This window comes from Heterocephalus glaber, unplaced genomic scaffold, assembly GCF_053883595.1.
Source record: "Heterocephalus glaber isolate CG9 unplaced genomic scaffold, H.glaber_assembly_v1.0 deba00001472, whole genome shotgun sequence".
NCBI lineage: Eukaryota > Metazoa > Chordata > Mammalia > Rodentia > Bathyergidae > Heterocephalus > Heterocephalus glaber.
The window spans coordinates 35365423-35384578 of NW_028258315.1; the positions used below are offsets into that span (position 1 = coordinate 35365423).

Genomic DNA, 19156 nt, shown 5'->3' on the forward strand with positions numbered 1-19156 from the left:
CAGAACAGAGAGGCTGCTGTATCCTAAAGTGCCTGGGATGCTCTCAAGAGAAGGCTCCTACCCAGTGTCACTTCTAGGCTAGGGAACCAGTACGAACAACTTCAAGCCATAGATGTGTGTACTGCGGCAGACTCTCACAAGACAGATACTGTTTCCATTGTATTCTTCCTGATGGTATTCCTGGAGCCTCAGTGTTATGTTGTAATTTATCGTCAGGCATTGTTGAAACTTGTTGATTCTTTTTTTTTTTTTTTAAACCGGGGATCAAACTGGGGACTTTGTGCTTGTGTGGCAGGCACAGTGAGCTAAATCCCTGGCCCTGAAACTCCTTGATTCTTAGTGACTACTCTGATGTGTTCTAAAAACCTTGTGTTAATGCAGTGGAGCTTAGATTTAATTAGAACTTCACTTGTTTCCATTTAAATTAGGTAAGTTTTCATAAATTGGGCACAGTGACTAGATAGTGCTCATCTCATCAGAAGTCTGAATGGAACATGCATTTGTATCTCACTGTACAGCTTCAGTGACAGGAACAACTGGCATTTAAATTGGAATTACTAAGTTTCAAGTAGTGGATACATATAAATTCAGGAAATAGAAATCAAGCTTTTGCCATACAAATTAATGATTTGTGAAAATAAGATGTCGTATTTCATTGATAGGTGGACATGCTCGTTATCTTGTAGAGTGATTTCAGTGCTTCATTGAGTGCTGAGATACATATATTTTAAGCTTTCATACAGAGTGAGTAATCCCAGTTTTTGTGATTGTTGGATACAGTTGTAAGGTAAAGCCTCTTTTTCTGTCAAGGTTCTGTCCTCACATCTTCTCTCTCTCTTTTTTTTTTTTTTGGTACCGGGGATTGAACTCAGGACCTTGTGCTTGTGAGGCAGGCAGCAGAACCACTGAGCTAAACCCCCGGTCCAAAACATCAGGCACTTGTCCTCACATCTTTAGATCTGCTGATTCTGGCCTAGGTGGTCCAAGGCCACTCCCCAGGTGGTCCACTCATGGGGATATTCTTCACTAACATATAGATTAAAATGGATACTTGGCACCAAGCTAGGCAGGAAGTCCTGTGAAGGCCTGTTGAAGAGATGAATGGGAACTCATCTGCATATAATAAAAATGACCCAACATGCCTTATAAGTATTCCTCTATGATATTGTAAATCATGTTTTAAAGAATGTGTGCATAAGTTTCCCAGTTCACTGGGAAAGTAAGATTTTTATTGCATTTTCTTACTGCACTTTGCTAGTGAAGAGAGAGATGATTGAATTTAGACTTTTCTTCTTCAAGTGTCATTTTATTTCAGTGCTATCTTCTAACAAGTGATTGGCAACTTTCCTTTGAGTGGAAGTTTTGCATCACTGGTTAGCATAGTAACCATAGCCACCACTGACTGGGACTACCTCAACCAGGAAAGAGACATAGTTTTGTTTGAAAATTTTGATTGGGTTTCTTCAAAGATGCTATTCAAGTGATGACATCTGTTTATATTTTTGAACATTTTCATCATTTGTTAAAACAGATAGATATACTTAACACCATATCAGACAATGTATTTTCATTTCAAGAGCAAAGTTTATGAAATAGTTTAACACAAAATAAATGGCTTTTTGTCCTCTCATTTTTATAGCACTTTTGATGTATAGCATATGATTCTTAGATCTTTTTGTCTTTATCATTTCAGGTCCTTTGTTATGTGACCCCCCCACATGTATTTTACATTTAAATTAAAATTTGTTAATTGGCTTGGATTACATAAACAAGTTCAGAGAGAGGGGTTCTAATGTTGAATTTTTCTTCTTAAACTTTAAAAATTTAAATATACACAACAAAATTTAACCATTGTAATCATTTCTATGTATACAGTGGCATTACATAAATTCACATTTTTGTGCGATCATTATCACTATTAGTTTTCTGAACTTTTTCATCATTCCAAACAGATACTCTGTACACCTTAAACTCTGCACTCCTACCTACCTCTGAAACCTATATGACCTCTATTCTATTTTCTATCTCTATAGATTTACCTATTCCAGGCACTTGATATAAGTAGGATCCTTGTTAGTAATACTGTTATGAACATTGAGTGCTTGGTTTCATTTATTTTTTCTGGATCTTACATTACTTTTGTGTTTAATTGATGAACTAATACAATGTTTTCCACCATTTTACATTCACACCAGAAATGCCACAAGGATACTAATTTCTCTACATCTTTGCCAACACTTACTTTCTGGGTTTTTTTGATTTAACTTTTTGGTAATAGCCATCATAATGGGTGTGTAGTTGTATCTCATTGTATTTTTGATTTGTGCTTCCCCTGATGATTAGCGATAATATCTTTTCATGTGCTTTTTGTGTATATTCTTCGGAAAAATATCCCTTGAAATCATTTGCCATTTTTAAACTGTTGTCAGAATACTTTTCTCTGACTCCCATATTCTGATTAAATTGGTTGAGAGTTGCAGTTTTAAAAAAATTCTCTATCATCTGACCCAAGTATATAAAAATTTTTGTCTAGTCCTTATTTTTCTGGTAACTTCTCTTTGCTTCATTGCCTAGAAATGGTGAACTAGAGTGGTAATAGTCTGTATTTTCCTACTCTACTGAGAAATCAGATACCCTTATTTAACACACTTAAAATGGGAAGAATTTAAGAGATAGGAGCAGGTTGCAGAGTAGTAGAAGACCACTGTCAGCTTGCATGTCTCCAGTCTTCTTTCCACCCCTTCCCCCTGCCATCTCTGGAAGCAGGACTGTGTCTAGCATGCAGCATGGGAGAGGAGTGTTGTAGCATCCCATCCTGCACCCTTACTTTTGAGGAGTCTGACCGTCTACCCTTTACTTTGTAGCACTGTGACCTCGGCTGTGTTCACTGTGGGAGACAATGTTGTTTCAGGCAGTGATGACCGCACAGTAAAAGTCTGGGACTTAAAAAATATGAGATCCCCAATTGCAACCATTCGCACAGACTCTGCCATTAACAGGTAAGGGTTGATTGTAATGTGATGCTTTATTGTATAGATCTAGTATTTAGTTGGTATAACCTTGGGAAAATGGCTTAGACTTTGGGAATATATTTTATTTTATTTTATTTATTTTTTTGGTACTGTGGATTGAACTCGAGTCCTTGCGCTTACACAGCAGGCAGTGAAACCACTGAGCTAAATCCCTGCCCCGGGAATATATTTTATTGACCCTCTAATCAAATTCAGTATTCTAGAAATTGTCAGACATGTTCAGTATAAAATCAGTTTGAGGGCCAGGGATTTAACTTAGTGGCACTGTGCCTGCCTTGCAAGTGCAAGGTCGTGAGTTCGATCCCTGGTACCAAAAATAAATCAGCTTGATAGAGTTATAAGTAAAAGACATCCTTGAAATGTGAATAATGTGGAGTATCCTACTGTATCATCTGTAAATTCAAAAATTTATGTTGCTACCTTTTTACATATAGACCATTTTTATCTCTTCAGGATCAATGTATGTGTTGGCCAAAAAATCATAGCCCTTCCCCATGACAACCGACAAGTGCGATTGTTTGATATGTCAGGAGTGCGACTAGCACGGCTTCCCCGGAGCAGTCGACAGGTAACAGTAAATACACGTTCACAAAGCATGTTAGAGAAGAACTTGGAATTTCACACCTTAAATTACTACTGTTCAGTAGAAATCACATATGTGATTTTTAGTTTTTCAGTAACCTCATTAAAAAAGCAGAGAAATGAGAGAAATGAATTTTATTTATTTTATTAGTTAAGTTTATTGGTATAATTTAGATGTACATAATGATCATATTCATCATATGGAATTTGTACCTATACATGTTATATCTTGACTCTTATTTTTTCCCATTCCCCTCCCCTCCTTTCAACCCCCTTTCCCCCCGCTTATTTACAAAAGCATTGTTTCCATTTTATCTTATTTTTCCTCCCTCCCTCCTTCCCTCCCTCTCCCTCCCTGCTTCTGTCCCTTCCTTTTTTCCTCCCTCGCCACTCCGTAGTGCCTCTTCCCATTTTCTTCCTGTTTCACAATGTCTGTTACACATTTTGGTCCTTATTTACTTTTTCAGTGAGAAATCAACTTCAACATATATTTTATTTAACCAGATATACCCCAAATCATATAATTTCAACATGTAATCAGTGTAAAAATGTTAGAAATATTTTACATTCATACTTTCTTACAAGTTTTGGGGTGCTAAATTTTCATTGGAAATGCTTGATCTGTTTTTAGAGTTTGCAAGATTTAAAGTTGAAGAAAGTAGAGTCAACGTAATCAAGTTGTTCCAGACTAGTACTTCAGTATCCTGAGTATCAGTATTTGAGTTTAAAATTAGATATGATCAAATATTCATTTCTCCAGTTTCCTTAGGCATGGTTGATGAGCTTATCAGCAGATGTGTTAATGGCTGCCATATAGGAAAGCAGAACTTTAGATTTTTTTCAGTTAAGCTTATACAGGGTGGAACTATATGAAATAACATGTCGTCAGGCAGGAGTGGTGTTCATCATAGTGGGAGTGGGAGCTCTTGGAGGCGGGAATCCTTGCCTTTGCTTCCAACCAAAAAAAAGCCACCTTTGTAATGGCATGCTGTCATGAGAAGAAGAAATTATGTTTTAAATGTTACTTTCTTATAAATTAAGGGATTGTTCCCTGCTAACTTCAGATGTGGTATAGAGGAGTTAGCTGGTTATTTCTATGTGTGGTTGAGATTCAGACACCAGCTCAGCACAACCAAGTCAAAATCTCCTATAGAGACACTTAGTAGCCTAAATTTAGGTGATTCTGTAGGCCATTCTTTGTTCTTTGAAGTTGGGTCCAGATTTTTAGCATGGATGTTAGTTAGTTAGTGGCTGTTTTCCATTAGTAGGTAACAGAAGTGGCTTTAATAAAAACTCCGTTTCTTGTCAAGGCAGCATTTCTTCAGGCTTTTGTGTTTGAGTCCCACAGCCAGTCATTCTCATTTTTTTGTTTGATTTCTTCTTTGATTATTGTAATATCTGTATGATGAATAATCCAGTTCATTCTGTTAATGAATCCGTTCCTGATACTTTCAGTCCACTGCCCATGTCTGCATGCACACATGCCTCTAAACATTGCCAAACATCCAGTACAACATTCCCTAGGATTGCTGCCTTCTGGCTGCTCCTGTTTTTGATACACCTTGTTGTTGAAACTAGTCTCATTTCATGGTGTAAAAGCCTCAAAGTACAGTTCATGAGCTATAAGCCGGATGTGCACTAGATGTGCCCTTCAAAAAACTATAGACTAAGAGCAGTTACAGGGATAGACTGTGAAGTGGAGATTTGGCACTTACAGAAACACCTTTTCTTTATGTGGCAGGCAGTTTCTGAAAAGTATCTCTGTCCTTATGCAGAGGTATTTCAGCCATTTTTCTTTTCTACATAATTTAGCTGTTTGTGTGAAGTTAATTATTGATCTTTTTATCAATTCCTCACGAAATTAGAGTAAATATTTTAAAAGCTTCACAACTTTTAGCATATCCCTGAATTGCATATTCAGGAGAATTTTTAAAAAATACTTTAATAACTGCTATGTATCACTGACATCATCTAAGCAGCATCTTCACAGTAAAGTGTTCTCTTTTAAATCAGCTCTATGTGTATTTTAAGATTGCTTTGCAACATACAAAGTTTGCATTTGAAACAAATTTATAAGAAAATATGGCTTCATTACTTTGAGAATGTTTTCCTTCAAGAAAGGAGTTCCAAATGGTCCTTTTTGGTCCTAAATCCATGTAGACAATTTCATTTTAAATTACCTATAAACAGGGCCGGGGATTTATTTAGTTCAGTGGTTCCAGTGCCGCCTCGCAAGTGCAAGGTCCTGAGTTCGATCCCCGGTACCAAAAAAAAAAAATTACCTATAAACATTCAGTCTTACTGGAATTCAGAATTTTGTTGTGTTTGGAATTATTCCCTCCTAAAGTGATACATGAAATAGATTTGTTTTTAAGATTAGCAAAAAACATTTCACTTCATTTTGAACTTGTAACACTTCTTCAGGTAAGTAAATGTAGTTTCTGTGTCACAGAACCATAGCTAGGAATCACTGGCTAATATTTGTAACTGCTTTTAGCTGACCTATTTTAAAAAGAGAAAAAAACACTTATGGAACTTTTAAGAAGTACAATAGAAGGGACTAGTAATTTAAAGTTGTTTTACTTTGGGGATAGTGCAAGCAGCATTTCCCAAAATTGTGTTTCAGGAAGGTAAGCTTTATGGTCTGTTAAGAGGAATTCCCGGGTAAGAAGGTACTGAAGTGAGGTCAGTTGTGAAATGTTAGGTTTATAGAGAAAACAGGATCCTGTACTGTGAGTGTCCTGAGTGTATGTTGTGACTGTCTGTGGAGGGGATAGAACATCTTTACAGTGTGTTCATTTGTGGATCCTTTTCTGGGTATGTGATTATGCCGTGAGCATGTGAGATGTAGAAATCTCCAGCTTTCCCTGGCAAATGTCAACTTTTCAAACCAAGGGATATAGCTTTCAGCTTTCTCTGTGTAGCTCCTGGCCGTGTGATCTTTTTCCTTTATTGTCAAGTACATGAATTCCTTGTATTTGTTTTCTTTTCTAGTGCTGGGGATTGAACCCATGCTAGACAAGGGTTCTTCTATTGAGCTGCATCCGATCCCTGACCTTTTTTTGTTTGTTTCTTTTGAGATGGTCTTGTTAGGTTGCCCAGGCCAGCCTTGAACATGACAGTCCTCCTACCTCAGCCTCCTAAATAATTGGAATTATAGACTTGCACCACCATGTCTAGCTTTCATTTATCATTTAACAGTTCTTGTGCAAAGGCTTGACTTTCTCCCTCTCAACAATTAATAGAAGGTACTTTTTATGTCGTCTTTTCTTTTTCACAATTACTTTATTTTTGTGGCCTATTGCAGTTCTCTCTCCAGATACATAAACAGCATTATTTATATGTGACTGTTTTGCAGAGGAGACTTTTGTGCCATTCTTTGAATAATTCTTTTACTTAATAAATTTATCAGTGTTAGTAGTAATTTTTTATTTTATTGTGTGATATAACAACATATTACAGCTATTTTATTGTTAGAAAATACAGGTGACAGTCTAAGCACTGGGCATTACCTTAAGCGCTTATATCAATAAACAAAACCACTAATATGTCACACTGTAAGCTTTGTCTAATACTTCACAGTAATTTCCCCAGCATTATGATATTTAACTGGATTTCCTGAAAATGCTAGGAATATTTCTGAAAGGCTTTTATTTGGTGCCATGTGTATTTTTCCAGTTCTTTTATTACTTACTCAACCAATTATTTATAAAATAGTATTTGAGGTCTTTGAGTGAATTTTATTTAGCTTATCTTAAAATATTCTCTAGACCCTTTACTCGTAACATTTACAAATTAATGAGTTATTTTTGTGTTTCATTGTAGTCTTTATTTTCCTAAAGGTTCTCAAAGTGCGAGTCACACTTCATTCATCCTTCCTGATGTCACACATGTCATGGTGGCTTGACTAGCACATCACTGAAAGCCATGCTCAGTATTTTTGGCTCACTTGGACTTCGTGTGTGTGTGTGTTTCTCCCTTTTAATTATTTTGAACAGTATTGTTGTTAATTTAGCTGAAGTTTTGTAAATCTTATTTCTGTAATAATGCCCTAATTTGGTTTTGTTTGATTATTGATAGGGCCACAGAAGAATGGTGTGCTGCTCAGCGTGGAGTGAAGACCACCCCATATGCAACCTGTTCACCTGTGGGTTTGATAGGCAAGCCATTGGTTGGAACATCAACATTCCTGCATTGTTACAAGAAAAATAAGGTCGCCAGTGTTCCTTAATTTTGTGGTTTGCCATGGACCTTTGATTCATGCAGCCTTTTCTGCATATTAATCAGCCATTTTTGTGAGAGTTTGACCCTGGGAAGGGTGCTTTATATATGTTGTTTTCACATTGTGCCCAGCTTGCATGAAATGTACAGAAAAATGTTTGATCATATTTTTTATTTTTCCCATATATATATATATATATATATATATATGTATATATATTGGCATCTTCTGGTCAGTAGAAGTGAAGCTCACCTCCCATGTAGCACATTCAATGCTTGTGAGTTGTTGACATTTGAGAGAAGAACAGTAGGGCATTACATGTGTGTGAATTAAATGTGAACCTATGTACTTACCGTGAGGCATAAACAGTCTGTTACATTTTCTGGAATAATTATACATATCTACCTTGTACTGGGAAGATTGCAGAGCTGCATTTGCATTGGCTAGTGAGTGACAGGAATGAGCAAAGATTTCACATTTACTTCTGTATGACATTTTAGCATGTGCTGTTGTTAAAACTGAATTAGTTTTAACTTTTAATTTCTATTATAGTTATGTAAAAATAACCTGGATTTGCAACATTCAGAGTTTCTTTTGAGAAGAAAACATTTCTGTTCTTTTTATAGAAAATCATTTCAAACTCCTGAGGTCTCATACTAGCAAATTCAACAATACGATTCTAATCACCAATTTTAGATATTAAGCAAAATTTAAGCACTTTAGTTTAAAGCTGTGGTTATAAACAGTTTTTAGAAGTTTCAAATGATATCCATTGAATGTGACTTGACCTTTATAAGAAAGCCCTGCTACCTGAAAGCAAAATCTTATTTATTTTTTACATCTTTGGTTTGCATATTTCTAAAATGAGTTCACTTCCTTGGTGGTATTTGAGAGCCAACAATGCAAATAAATGAGTACTACCTCAAAAATAAATATTTGGGAAACTTTGGAGTCTCACTGTTACCTAGCTAAAGCACTTTTGATGTAAAGCTGGAATACTGAATTCAATATAGAAGGCAAGAAAGACAATCATACCAAATGTACCTTGAAGTTAAAAGGTTCTTCAGTTAGGCTAATAAGATGATTACCATAACAACTAGTTCACAGGTAACCAGGATACTTTTGTCTTGAGTAGCTGGGATGCCTGTCAGTGCCAGTTCTGCTGTTGTTCAAGTGAGCCTGTTATTCTTGCCTTCTCAGAAATTACTGTTCATCTGATATTTGTAAGTTAATGTTTCTTGTTGAGTTACAGTTTTGGTAAAGAGACATCTCACTTACTGCCCCTCTTTATTTGTACTGTAATCCTTTACATGTGGCCTTTTGGAGGCTGATCACTTGGAGAGGCACAGAAAAGAAGGTGATATTTAAACTACCACAGTGACACACTTCCCACCCCTCCCAGTTCTTTATGTTTACCCTTGTTTGGTGGTGACACAGGAGGGCAACAGAGCAGGTAACTGGTTAGTAGCCAGTGGATAAAGTGTAGTACTGTTGTACATGGGACATTTGAGTGTTCTTTGGTAGAACAAGGACAAGAGTGAGAAATGCCTTGTTATTGGCACATTTTACATAGGTCCTACAAGATTTGATCTTAGGAACTTCATATCTGAATCATTCAGAAATGATTCTGAAATGACTGGTATAGCCAGGAAAGAGGGACCCAGGAATAACCAATAATGATGTAGTACAGAGTTGAGGTTGCTAACTAAGAGACAAACCATGAGTGTTTTAAAGTAATTTTATTTCTTAAGCCCAAAAATTTATTGTTTTTAAAGTCCAACATTTTCTCATCACTAGTTCTGACCAGTGTTTGTTGAGAACTGACGTCAGGCTGGTCGTCATTGTTGTTGATTAGAATTTCAAGTCTCAGCACTCCTCCTGTCCTGAGTGTATTTTGCTTGTACTGAATCAAGGTATGTGCTGTGGCCTAATTTTACCTTAAAGTGAGAGATGATTGCCACATCCCCTCTCCACTGCATATGCAAAGCAGAAACATACATGACTTACAATGGTGAGCTGCACAGGCTACATTCTTGGGTTCCTTGTGTTTTAATTTGGAAGTGTGGATGTCTTAGGATGATAGGAACATTAAAAATGTATACAAATAGTGAAATCAAACCTAGAAACCAGATTTCTGCCAGATGAAAATATTGTGAAGCTTTTAAAAATATGTATTTATGATGGCCATTTAGTTCTATGCAGACTAGTGACTTTCACTGCCAATAGCTGCTCACCTTCTCTTGCTAATTGGAGGGACCAGCCTCTGACACCAGAATTGAGGCTCCTCACTCATTTCCATGAGTGTGGAAGACGCTAACGGTGCTTAAGCAGAGTTCTCAGGAGCAGGATGTGACTTACTGTTAACTACTGTGTCATCTTCTAACGTAATTTTATCCCACTGCTGCTGTGGCCATAAGTGTTGTTATTTTCAAGGGATTAGGAATAGTGCATGTGTGCTGGGGTGTGTGTGTATGCGAGTATGTGTATATGTGCATGTGGCGAAAATTAAGTCATATTACCAGCCACATGTGATCTCATCTGAAATAGTGTTTGGAAATAGGAACACTATTATGTGCTGACATGTCCAGAATTTCATTTAATAATGGAAGGAAAATGTGTGGTTATTTAAAAATGTATGTTGATACAAAATTTCCTAAGAGGTTTTGTTGTTGGACAAAACAGGACTTTTTCTCAAATACTGCACACCAGTTTCTGTAGAGTCAAGTGTTCTTTCTGTACATACTTTTGGGATCTGAAGACTATGTAAATCATGTGTTACTTAAATCTGTGAAAAAAAGTTTGGAGGAAAAAGTACGCATTTATGAGTGTCCTGTGGAATCAGTTATTTTTATTGTATTGATGTAATTGTTTTTAAGTGTTAAGTGTCTTCATTGCAATATGAAATTCATTAAAACATCCATGTTCCATAATTACTATTATAAAAGTTTTACGTTATTGAGTCTGTTATTATTTTTACTTTTTTTCATGTTTGCTCTGTGAAACATTAATAGTTATTTAATATCATAATTGCCTAGAAATTAATCAACTTATTGCCCACTTGAGAAATTTCAATTTTTTTTTAATTAAATTCTTTTATTGGTACATTGTAGATATAAAACACAATTACATTTCTCATTGGGAAATGTATCTTTACATAATGCATCTTGGTTCTTATTTTTTCCCCATTCCTAGCCCTCCCTTCATGCCCTCCACTCTTCCCTATTTACAAAGACTTTATTTCCATTTTTTCCATTTCTCATCATTTTCTCCTTTCCCTTCTTTCCTTTCCCCGGCCCCTCCCACTACCCCTACCCCTTTGGACCTTTTCTTCCTATTTTACATTATCGATTATTCATTCTAATCATTGGTACATTTTAGGTATACAATATAATGACATTCATCATTGGAAATTTGCACCTCTACATAGTCTCTCTTGGTTCTTATTTTTCACCCTTGCCCAGTCCTCCCTTCAACCCCTCCGGTCCTATTTACAAAGATTTTGTTCCTATTTTTCCATTTTCTCACATTAATCCCATTCCCTTCTATCCTTTCCCCTAGCCCTCCCACTTCTTTCCCCTTTGCCCCTTTTCTTCCTATTTCACATGACCTATTATACATTTAGTCCTTATTTACACTTTCAATTTCTCACACCAGAGAAACTATTCAGTATTTACACATGTGTGTCCTATTTATTTCACTTAAGAGTATTGCCTCAATGTGCATCCACTTAGCTATAAATGTCTCTAATTTCTCTTTTTTTATGGCTGAGTAGTACTCCATTTTATAAAAACCCCACATTTTCTTTATCCAGTCTCCAGTTGATGGGCATTTGGGCTGTTTCCAAGTTTTAGCTATCACGAACTGTGCTGCTATGAACATGGGTGCACATATATCACTGTGGTATGATTCTTTTAATTCTTTGGGGAAGATCCCCAGCAGTGGAATAGCGGGGGCAAATGGGACTTCCAGTCCTAGGTCTTTGAGGTATCTCCATACTGATTTCCACAGTGCTTGCATCAGTCTACACTCCCACCAGCAGTGGAGAAGGGTTCCTCTTTCCCCACAGCCCCTCCAGCATTTGTTATTGGTTGATTTCATGATAGCAGCCATTCTTTCTGGAGTGAAGTGGATTCTCTGTGTTGTTTTCATTTGCATCTCTGGAATGACCAGTGATGTTGAACAATTTTTCATGTATTTATTTGCTATTTCTCCTTCTTTGTCTGAGAAATGTCTGTTCATTTCAGATGCCCATTTTTGGATTGGGCCTTTAAATTTGGGAGGTCTGATCTTTTTAAGTTCTTTATAGATTCGAGATAGTAGACCTTTGTCTGAGGAAGAGCAGGTGAAGATTTTTTCCCACGTTCTGGGTCGTCTCTTCACACTGCTGGTGGTTTCTCTTGCTGTGCAGAAGCCTTTTAATAAGAAGAGATCCCATTTGTTGATTGTTTGTGCTAGTTCACAGGCAACTGAGGTTTTGTTCATAAAATCTTTCCTACACCGATGTCTTCAAGGGTTCTACCTAACCTCTTGTCCAACTTGTTCAGAGTTTCTATTTTAATATTTAGATCTTTAATCCATTTTGATTTTAGTGCATGGTGAGAGATACAGGTCTAGTTTTAATGTTTGGCAAATTGAAGCCCAATTTTTCCAGCACCATTTATTAAAGAGGCTATCTTTCCTCCAGTGAGGGTGTTTGGCTCCTTTGTCGAAGATGAGATGGCTGAGTGTGTCTGGTGTTGTTTCTGCATCTTCTAATCTGTTCCACTGGTCGTCAAGTCTGTTTCTTTGCCAGTACCATGCTGTTTTTAATCACAGTAGCTTTGTAGTAGAGTTGCAGGTTGGGGATTGTGATACCCCCTGCCGTGTCTCTGTTACCTAGAATTGCTTTTGCTATTCTGGGTCTCTTCTTGCTCCAAATGAATTTTTGGATTATTTTCTCAAGGTCTATGAAGTATGCTGCTGGGATCTCAATTAGAATTGCATTAAATCTATATAGCAGTTTTGGAAGTATGGGCATTTTCACTATATTAATCCTTCCTACCCAGGAGCAGGGGATGTCTGTCCATTTTCTGATATCATCTTCAATCTCTCTTTTCAGCGTGCCATAGTTCTCAGAGAAGAGGTCTTTGATTTCTTTCGTTAGGATGATTCCTAGGTATTTCAGCTTTTTGGATGCTATTGTGAAAGGAATTATTTGCCCTATTTCTCTCTCAGTGAGTCTGTCATTGGTGTAGAGGAAAGCTATTGATTTTTGTGTGTTGACCTTGTATCCAGCTACTTGACTGAATTTGGTTATTAAGTCTGGAAGACTTTTGGTGGAGTTCTTGGGGTCTTCTATATAGAGTATCATGTCATCTGCAAGTAATGACAATTTGACTTCTTCATTACCTATCTTTATTCCTTTTATTTCTTTCTCTTATCTAATTGCCGTGGCTAATGTTTCCAGAACTATATTGAACAAGAGTGGTGATAGTGGCCATCCTTGTCTTGTTCCTGATTTTAGTGTGAAGGATTTCAGTTTTTGACCATTTAGTATGATATTGGCTGTTGGTTTTTCATAGATGGCTTCTATCAGTTTGAGGTAGAGACCATCTATTCCAATTTTTTGTAGGGTTTTTATCATAAATGCATGTTGGATTTTGTCAAATGCTTTTTCTGCATCTATGGAGATAATCATATGGTTTTTGTCCTTGGCTCTATTGATATAGTGTATTACATTAATTGATTTTCATAAATTGAACCATCCCTGCATCCCTGGGATGAATCCCACTTGATCAGGGTGTATGATCTTCTTGATGATCTTCTGCATTCTGTTTGCCATTATCTTATTAAGGATTTTTGCATCTATGTTCATTAGTGAGATTGGCCTATAGTTCTCTTTTTCGGTTGGGTCTTTCTCTGCTTTGGGGATCAAGGTGATGCTTGCTTCCAGGAATGAATTTGGGAGTATTGCTTCCCTTTCAATTTCATTGCAGAGTTTAAACAGTAGTGGCAGCAGTTCCTCTCTAAATGTCTTGTAGAATTCAGCAGTGAAGCCATCAGGGCCTGGGCTTTTCTTAGTTGATAAGTTTTTAATTACATTTTCAATTTCATTGGTTGATATTGGGTTGTTCAGAATTTTTAGGTCTTCTTTGTTCAACTTTGGTAATTCATATGTATCTAGGAATCTGTCCATTTCTTCTGTGTTGTCCATCTTATTGGTGTATAGGTTCTCCAAGTAGGTATTGATGATGCTCTGTATTTCTGCTGAGTCTGTTGTAATTTCACCCTTTTCATTCCTAATTGCATGGATTTGGGCCTTTTCTTTCCTTTTTCTGACAAGGTTGGCTAAAGGTTTGTCAATTTTGTTGATTCTTTCGAAGAAGCAACTCTTGGCTTCATTGATTTTTTGTATCGTTCTCTTAGTCTCCATTGCATTGATTTCTCCTCTGATCTTTATAATTTCCTCCCTTGTATGAGCTTTGGGATTGTCCTGCTCTTCTTTTTCTAGAAGCTTGAGGTTCAGCATCAGGTTGTTTAATTGGGCTCGTTCTGTTTTCCTAATATGCGTATTCACTGCTCTGAATTTCCCTCGTAAGACTGCTTTCATTGTGTCCCATAGATTCCGATATGTTGTATTGTTATTGTCATTGAAGGAACTGTCTGATTTCTTCTTTAATTTCCTCTGTGACCCATTGGTTATTCAGAAGTGTGTTGTTCAGTTTCCATGTGTTTATGAAATTTTTTGAGTTTCTTTTGCTATGGATCTCCAATTTCATCGCACTATGGTCTGATAATATACAGGGGATAACTTCAGTTCCTTTGCACTTACTTAAACATGTTCTCTGTGTGAGTTATGTGGTCTATTTTTGAGAATGACCCATGTGCAGCTGAGAAGAATGTGTATTCTGATTTTGTGGGGTGGAAGACTCTGTAAACATCTGTTAAGTTCATTTGTTCAGGAGTTCAATTGAGTTCTAGTATTTCATTACTTATTTTAAGTCTAGTTGATCTATCTATTTGTGACAGTGGGGTATTGAGGTCCCCCACTACAATTGTATTAGTGCATATATGACTTTTCATGTCCATTAGTATTTGTTTTATATAGTTGGGTGCACTAGTGTTTGGTGCATAGATATTTATGATTGTCATCTCTTCCTCTTGGATTGTTCCCTTTACAAGGATGTAGTGTCCTTCATCTCTCTTAATTAGTGTTGGTTTGAAATCTACTCGATCTGCCAAGAGGATAGCTACTCCTGCTTTTTTGGGGGGTTCCTGTCCCATGGAGTATTGTTTTCCACCCTTTAACTTTCAGTCTGTGAGTTTCCTTTTGAATTAAGTGTGTTTCTTGTATGCAGCATATTGTTGGATTTTGCTTCTTGACCCATTCTGCCAGTCTATTCCTTTTGATTGGTGAATTGAGACCATTAACGTTGATGGTTATAACTGAAACGTATTGACTTGTCATTGCCATGACTTTTTCTTTTTGTTGGGTTCTCCCCCTTTCCATTTAGTTTCTTGTCATGCCAGATGGGTTCATTCTGCTTTGCTTCCTGGGGTTGTGATCCTCAATGTCTATTCCTAGGATATTGTGTAAAATTCTTTGGAGTGCTGGTTTGGTATTCAGGAAGTTCCTAAGGTGCTCTTTGTCATGAAAGTATCTTATTTCTCCATCCATTTTGAAAGATAGTTTTGCAGGGTACATCAATCTGGGTTGGAGGCTGTTTTCTTTTAGGGCTTGGAACATGTCATTCCAAGCTCTTCTTGCCTTGATGGTTTGTGTTGAGAAGTCTGCTGTGATTCTGATGGGCTTTCCTTTGTATGTGATTTGTTTCTTTTCTCTGACTGCTTGGAGAACTTTGTTCTTCTGTTGTGTTTCTGGAATCTTAACAATTATATGCCTATGTGTAGATTTTTTTTGATCAAGGCTATTTGGAGTCCTATATGCCTCACTTATCTGTATGTCAAGCTCTTTTCCCCTGCTTGGGAAGTTTTCTGCCATTATTTCTATGAAGAGATTTTTTTATGCCATCTCCACTCTCTCCTGTTTCTTCATTGAGCCCAATCAGTCTTATGTTATTCTTCTTTGCATCATCTACTAGCTGCTGGATTGATTTCTCATGTTCCCTTATAATTCTGAAGCAATTTTTCTTTTCCTGGTCACTAATTGCGCTCTTATCTTCTATATCTGAAATTCTGTCCTCACATTGGCTCATTCTGCTGTGTAGACTTTCAATGGAGATTTTCCATGTCCTGGAAATCTATTTGCATCTGTTTTATGGATTCCATTTGTTTCTTATGTTGGGATTCCATCATGTTCCTGAGCTCCTCTCTAGATTTATTAATCATGTCTTGCACTAGGGGCACAATTTCTCCTGTTATCTGAGAAATTATTTCTGATTTCATTTTTTCCAGATTCCCTTTTGTTGCCAGTTCAGTGGGTCCAGGTGGTTGAGTATCAGAGTGTTCCATCTCATTTCCCTTTGGGGTTGCTGTAGGTGATCTGGAAGTCTGGTTTTGAGACTTATTTACGTGTTTTCTCATTTCGACTGGGGCGGGGGGTTGTTAGCGCCTGCATGGATTACCTCCTCTGAGCTGGGTGAGGTGGGACAGGGGCCGGGAGCAGCGTTAGGGATGGTGATCCAAAAGCCCTTTCCTGTGGGCTGGGAGCAGCCGGAGGGATGGTGGCCGGGAAACCCCTTCCTCTGGACCAGGAGCAGTGGGATGGTGGCTCAGAAGCCCCTCCCACTGGGCCTGGAGCGGTGGGAGGGATGGTGGCCCAGAAACCCCTTCCTCTGAGCCAGGAGCAGTGGGACAGAAGATGTCCCAAAAGCCCTTTCCTCTGGGCTGGGAGCAGCGGGAGGGATGGTGACCAGGAAGCCCCTTCCTCTGGACCAGGAGCAGTGGGACGGTGGCTCAGAAGCCCCTACCTCTGGGCCGGGAACAGCAGGACTCAGTACCTCGGTCTGGTGGTCTGGTGTCCTCTGGGTCTTTGTAGTGTGTTACCAGGCAGTTGCCTGTCTGCAGAGGGGGTGATTCGGCCTCTTCTGCGTGACTCGGTACCTTCTGTGTGACTCGGTACCTCGGTAGGGTGTACACAGACCTGCCTGTCTGCAGCAGGCTGATTCAGCGTCTTTTGCGAGACTCGGGACCTCCGTAGGGCGTGGGCAGACCTGCCTGTCTCCAGTGGGCTGATTCAGCGTGTTCTGTGCCGAGAAATTTCAATTTTAAATTTAAAACTCAATTGTATTATATTTCCTATGCATCTATTATGTTAAAGTTAAATGATACATAATTATACTTGTTCATCCCCTGTCATTACCACAAAATCTGAGAGGATTAACACTTTGACCTAATATATGATTTTGGTGATGTTTCTCAGAGTATCATAAAATGTTTTTACTGTTCTTATTACAGCAAGCTTGAAGTTAGCACCATTTTCTTTGAGAAAATGCAAATCAAGATTGGCAGTGACTACCTGTACATTGTTATATTTCAGACCAAGTGAATGAAGTGTTATGGTTGTTATAGAAACCTCAGAAGGTGTTAAAGTACTACTGGTTACTTCCTTGATTGTTAGTGGCTCCTTTGTCAAACTTGTAAGGCTCACTGCCTAAATTGCGTAGGTATTAGGAGTAACATTCAGATCCCTGGTAGTAGAAATTTCTCCCCTGACTACTTAACTTTCTTACCTTACTCCCCAGATAGTATGTAGTTTGCTAAATTTCAAAATTATATCTTTAATTTAAAAGTTGATGTTAGTATAATCAAGATGACACATTGCTACCATATGATGTCATCAAAATGCTGTTAAAACATCTTTCCCGTAGTATCCATAGATTTGTTTTCCCCTAATCATTTAGAATTAAAAAATATGATTTGAAAAATTGGGAATACTAATCAACAAATTATAGTCCATATTATGGTGGGAAGAAGCTAAAATTTCTTTTGTTGAGCAAATTTTGGTAAAAATAAAAATAGATTAGGTTTTTGGAGTTATAAGAACTCCAAAGTATAGTTTTGGGAGGACTCATTTATGACTTGTGGGCTGGGATATTAGACCATAAGAGGGAGCTAAAGTACTTTAGGCAGTTTGATCAAGGAGGCTTCCTTAAGTGACAAACTGAAGTCTAAAGTTTGATGAATGTGTCCAGAAAATTGCAGGAATAGTTGCACACAAAAGTGGTGATGAGCTTAGCATGTAGCAGGTACTGAAATAGTGTGGCTAGAGCACAGCGTGAAAGGGTGGGTGGCCCAGGATGAGGTCAGGGTGATGAACAAGCAGTCTCATTGAGAGGCATGAGGAGAAATACGGATTTTATTTTGTGTACCCTGGCTTTCTCATGGAGGGGGACTGCAGAGAGTAGAGGTCAGATGAAGGGAGGCCATGAAGTCATCGAGACGAGTGAGGCTGGCTGCCAAATAATGTTGGTGGCAGTAGGATGAGGAAAGGATACATTTGAGGTCTATTTTGGAGTTAGAACAGGCAGTTCTTGCTGGAAGGAAGGGTTTTTTATTGTATAATTCAGAGTACAACTGTAAAAAAATGCTGTTATGGCTAATGATACAGCATTGACCGCAGGCATTCGTTAGTGTACTCAGGATGTTTTAAGCACTGAGAAACTATATACCCCCAAATAAAAGGTAAACAGTATATTAGGAAGTTTCAATCACACATGGGATTAAGTTTGTTACTTTGCTAAATTTACTACTTGTAATGATAGGCATTTTGCCAGCACCACTTAAACACTTTCAGTCTGTATATACCACATCAGTCTCTCACCACATGGATACTGTAGAAGCAATTACTTTCTATTAAGTGACTCTTCATCCAGGTAACCACTGATTGGTTGAGGATAAAGTACATTTAACCCCAACTGGCCAATCAAGATCCTCCCTTGAAAATTTTAGAGCAAGACCTGAGAAAGCCAGTGTTATTAGCTTTTCTGTTGCTGGGACAAAATACCTGACACCCACAACCAGAAGGATTTATTTTGACTCACAATTACAGAGGTTTCAGTCCATGAATGGTTGAGTCTAAGGCAGAAACATCATGGTTGGACAGGCATGCTTGAGGAAAGCTGCTCAACTCATGGCATCTGGAAAGCAGAGAGCAGGGGAAGAGTCAAAGAGGAAGGCTTATACCCTTCCAAGTCACATCTTCAGTGACCTACTTCCTCCAACTAGGCCCCACCTCCTAACAGTAAATTCAGCTATGAACTCATCAGTGCTTTAATCCATTGATGATGTTAGTGCTCCCAAGATGTAATCATCTTCCAAAAGCCCTACCTCTGAGTACATGGACTTTTGGGGGGACATGTGTGATCCAGAGCAAACCAGC

The 19156-nt window shown here is 37.9% G+C and overlaps 1 protein-coding gene across 5 annotated transcripts in view; it reads left to right on the plus strand.

Moving 5' to 3' along the window:
- Wdr37 (WD repeat domain 37) overlaps positions 1-10766 on the plus strand; it is an 89773-nt gene extending 79007 nt beyond the window's left edge. For all 5 annotated transcript variants that reach the window (XM_087181944.1, XM_021266341.2, XM_087181945.1 and 2 more), the window contains 3 exons: positions 2865-2999; positions 3486-3600; positions 7695-10766. In XM_087181944.1, coding sequence (XP_087038070.1) covers positions 2865-2999; positions 3486-3600; positions 7695-7826 — 382 coding nt within the window. In that variant the 3' untranslated portion in view covers positions 7827-10766. The remainder of the gene's footprint in view (positions 1-2864; positions 3000-3485; positions 3601-7694) is intronic.
- The last annotated feature ends 8390 nt before the right edge of the window (positions 10767-19156 follow it).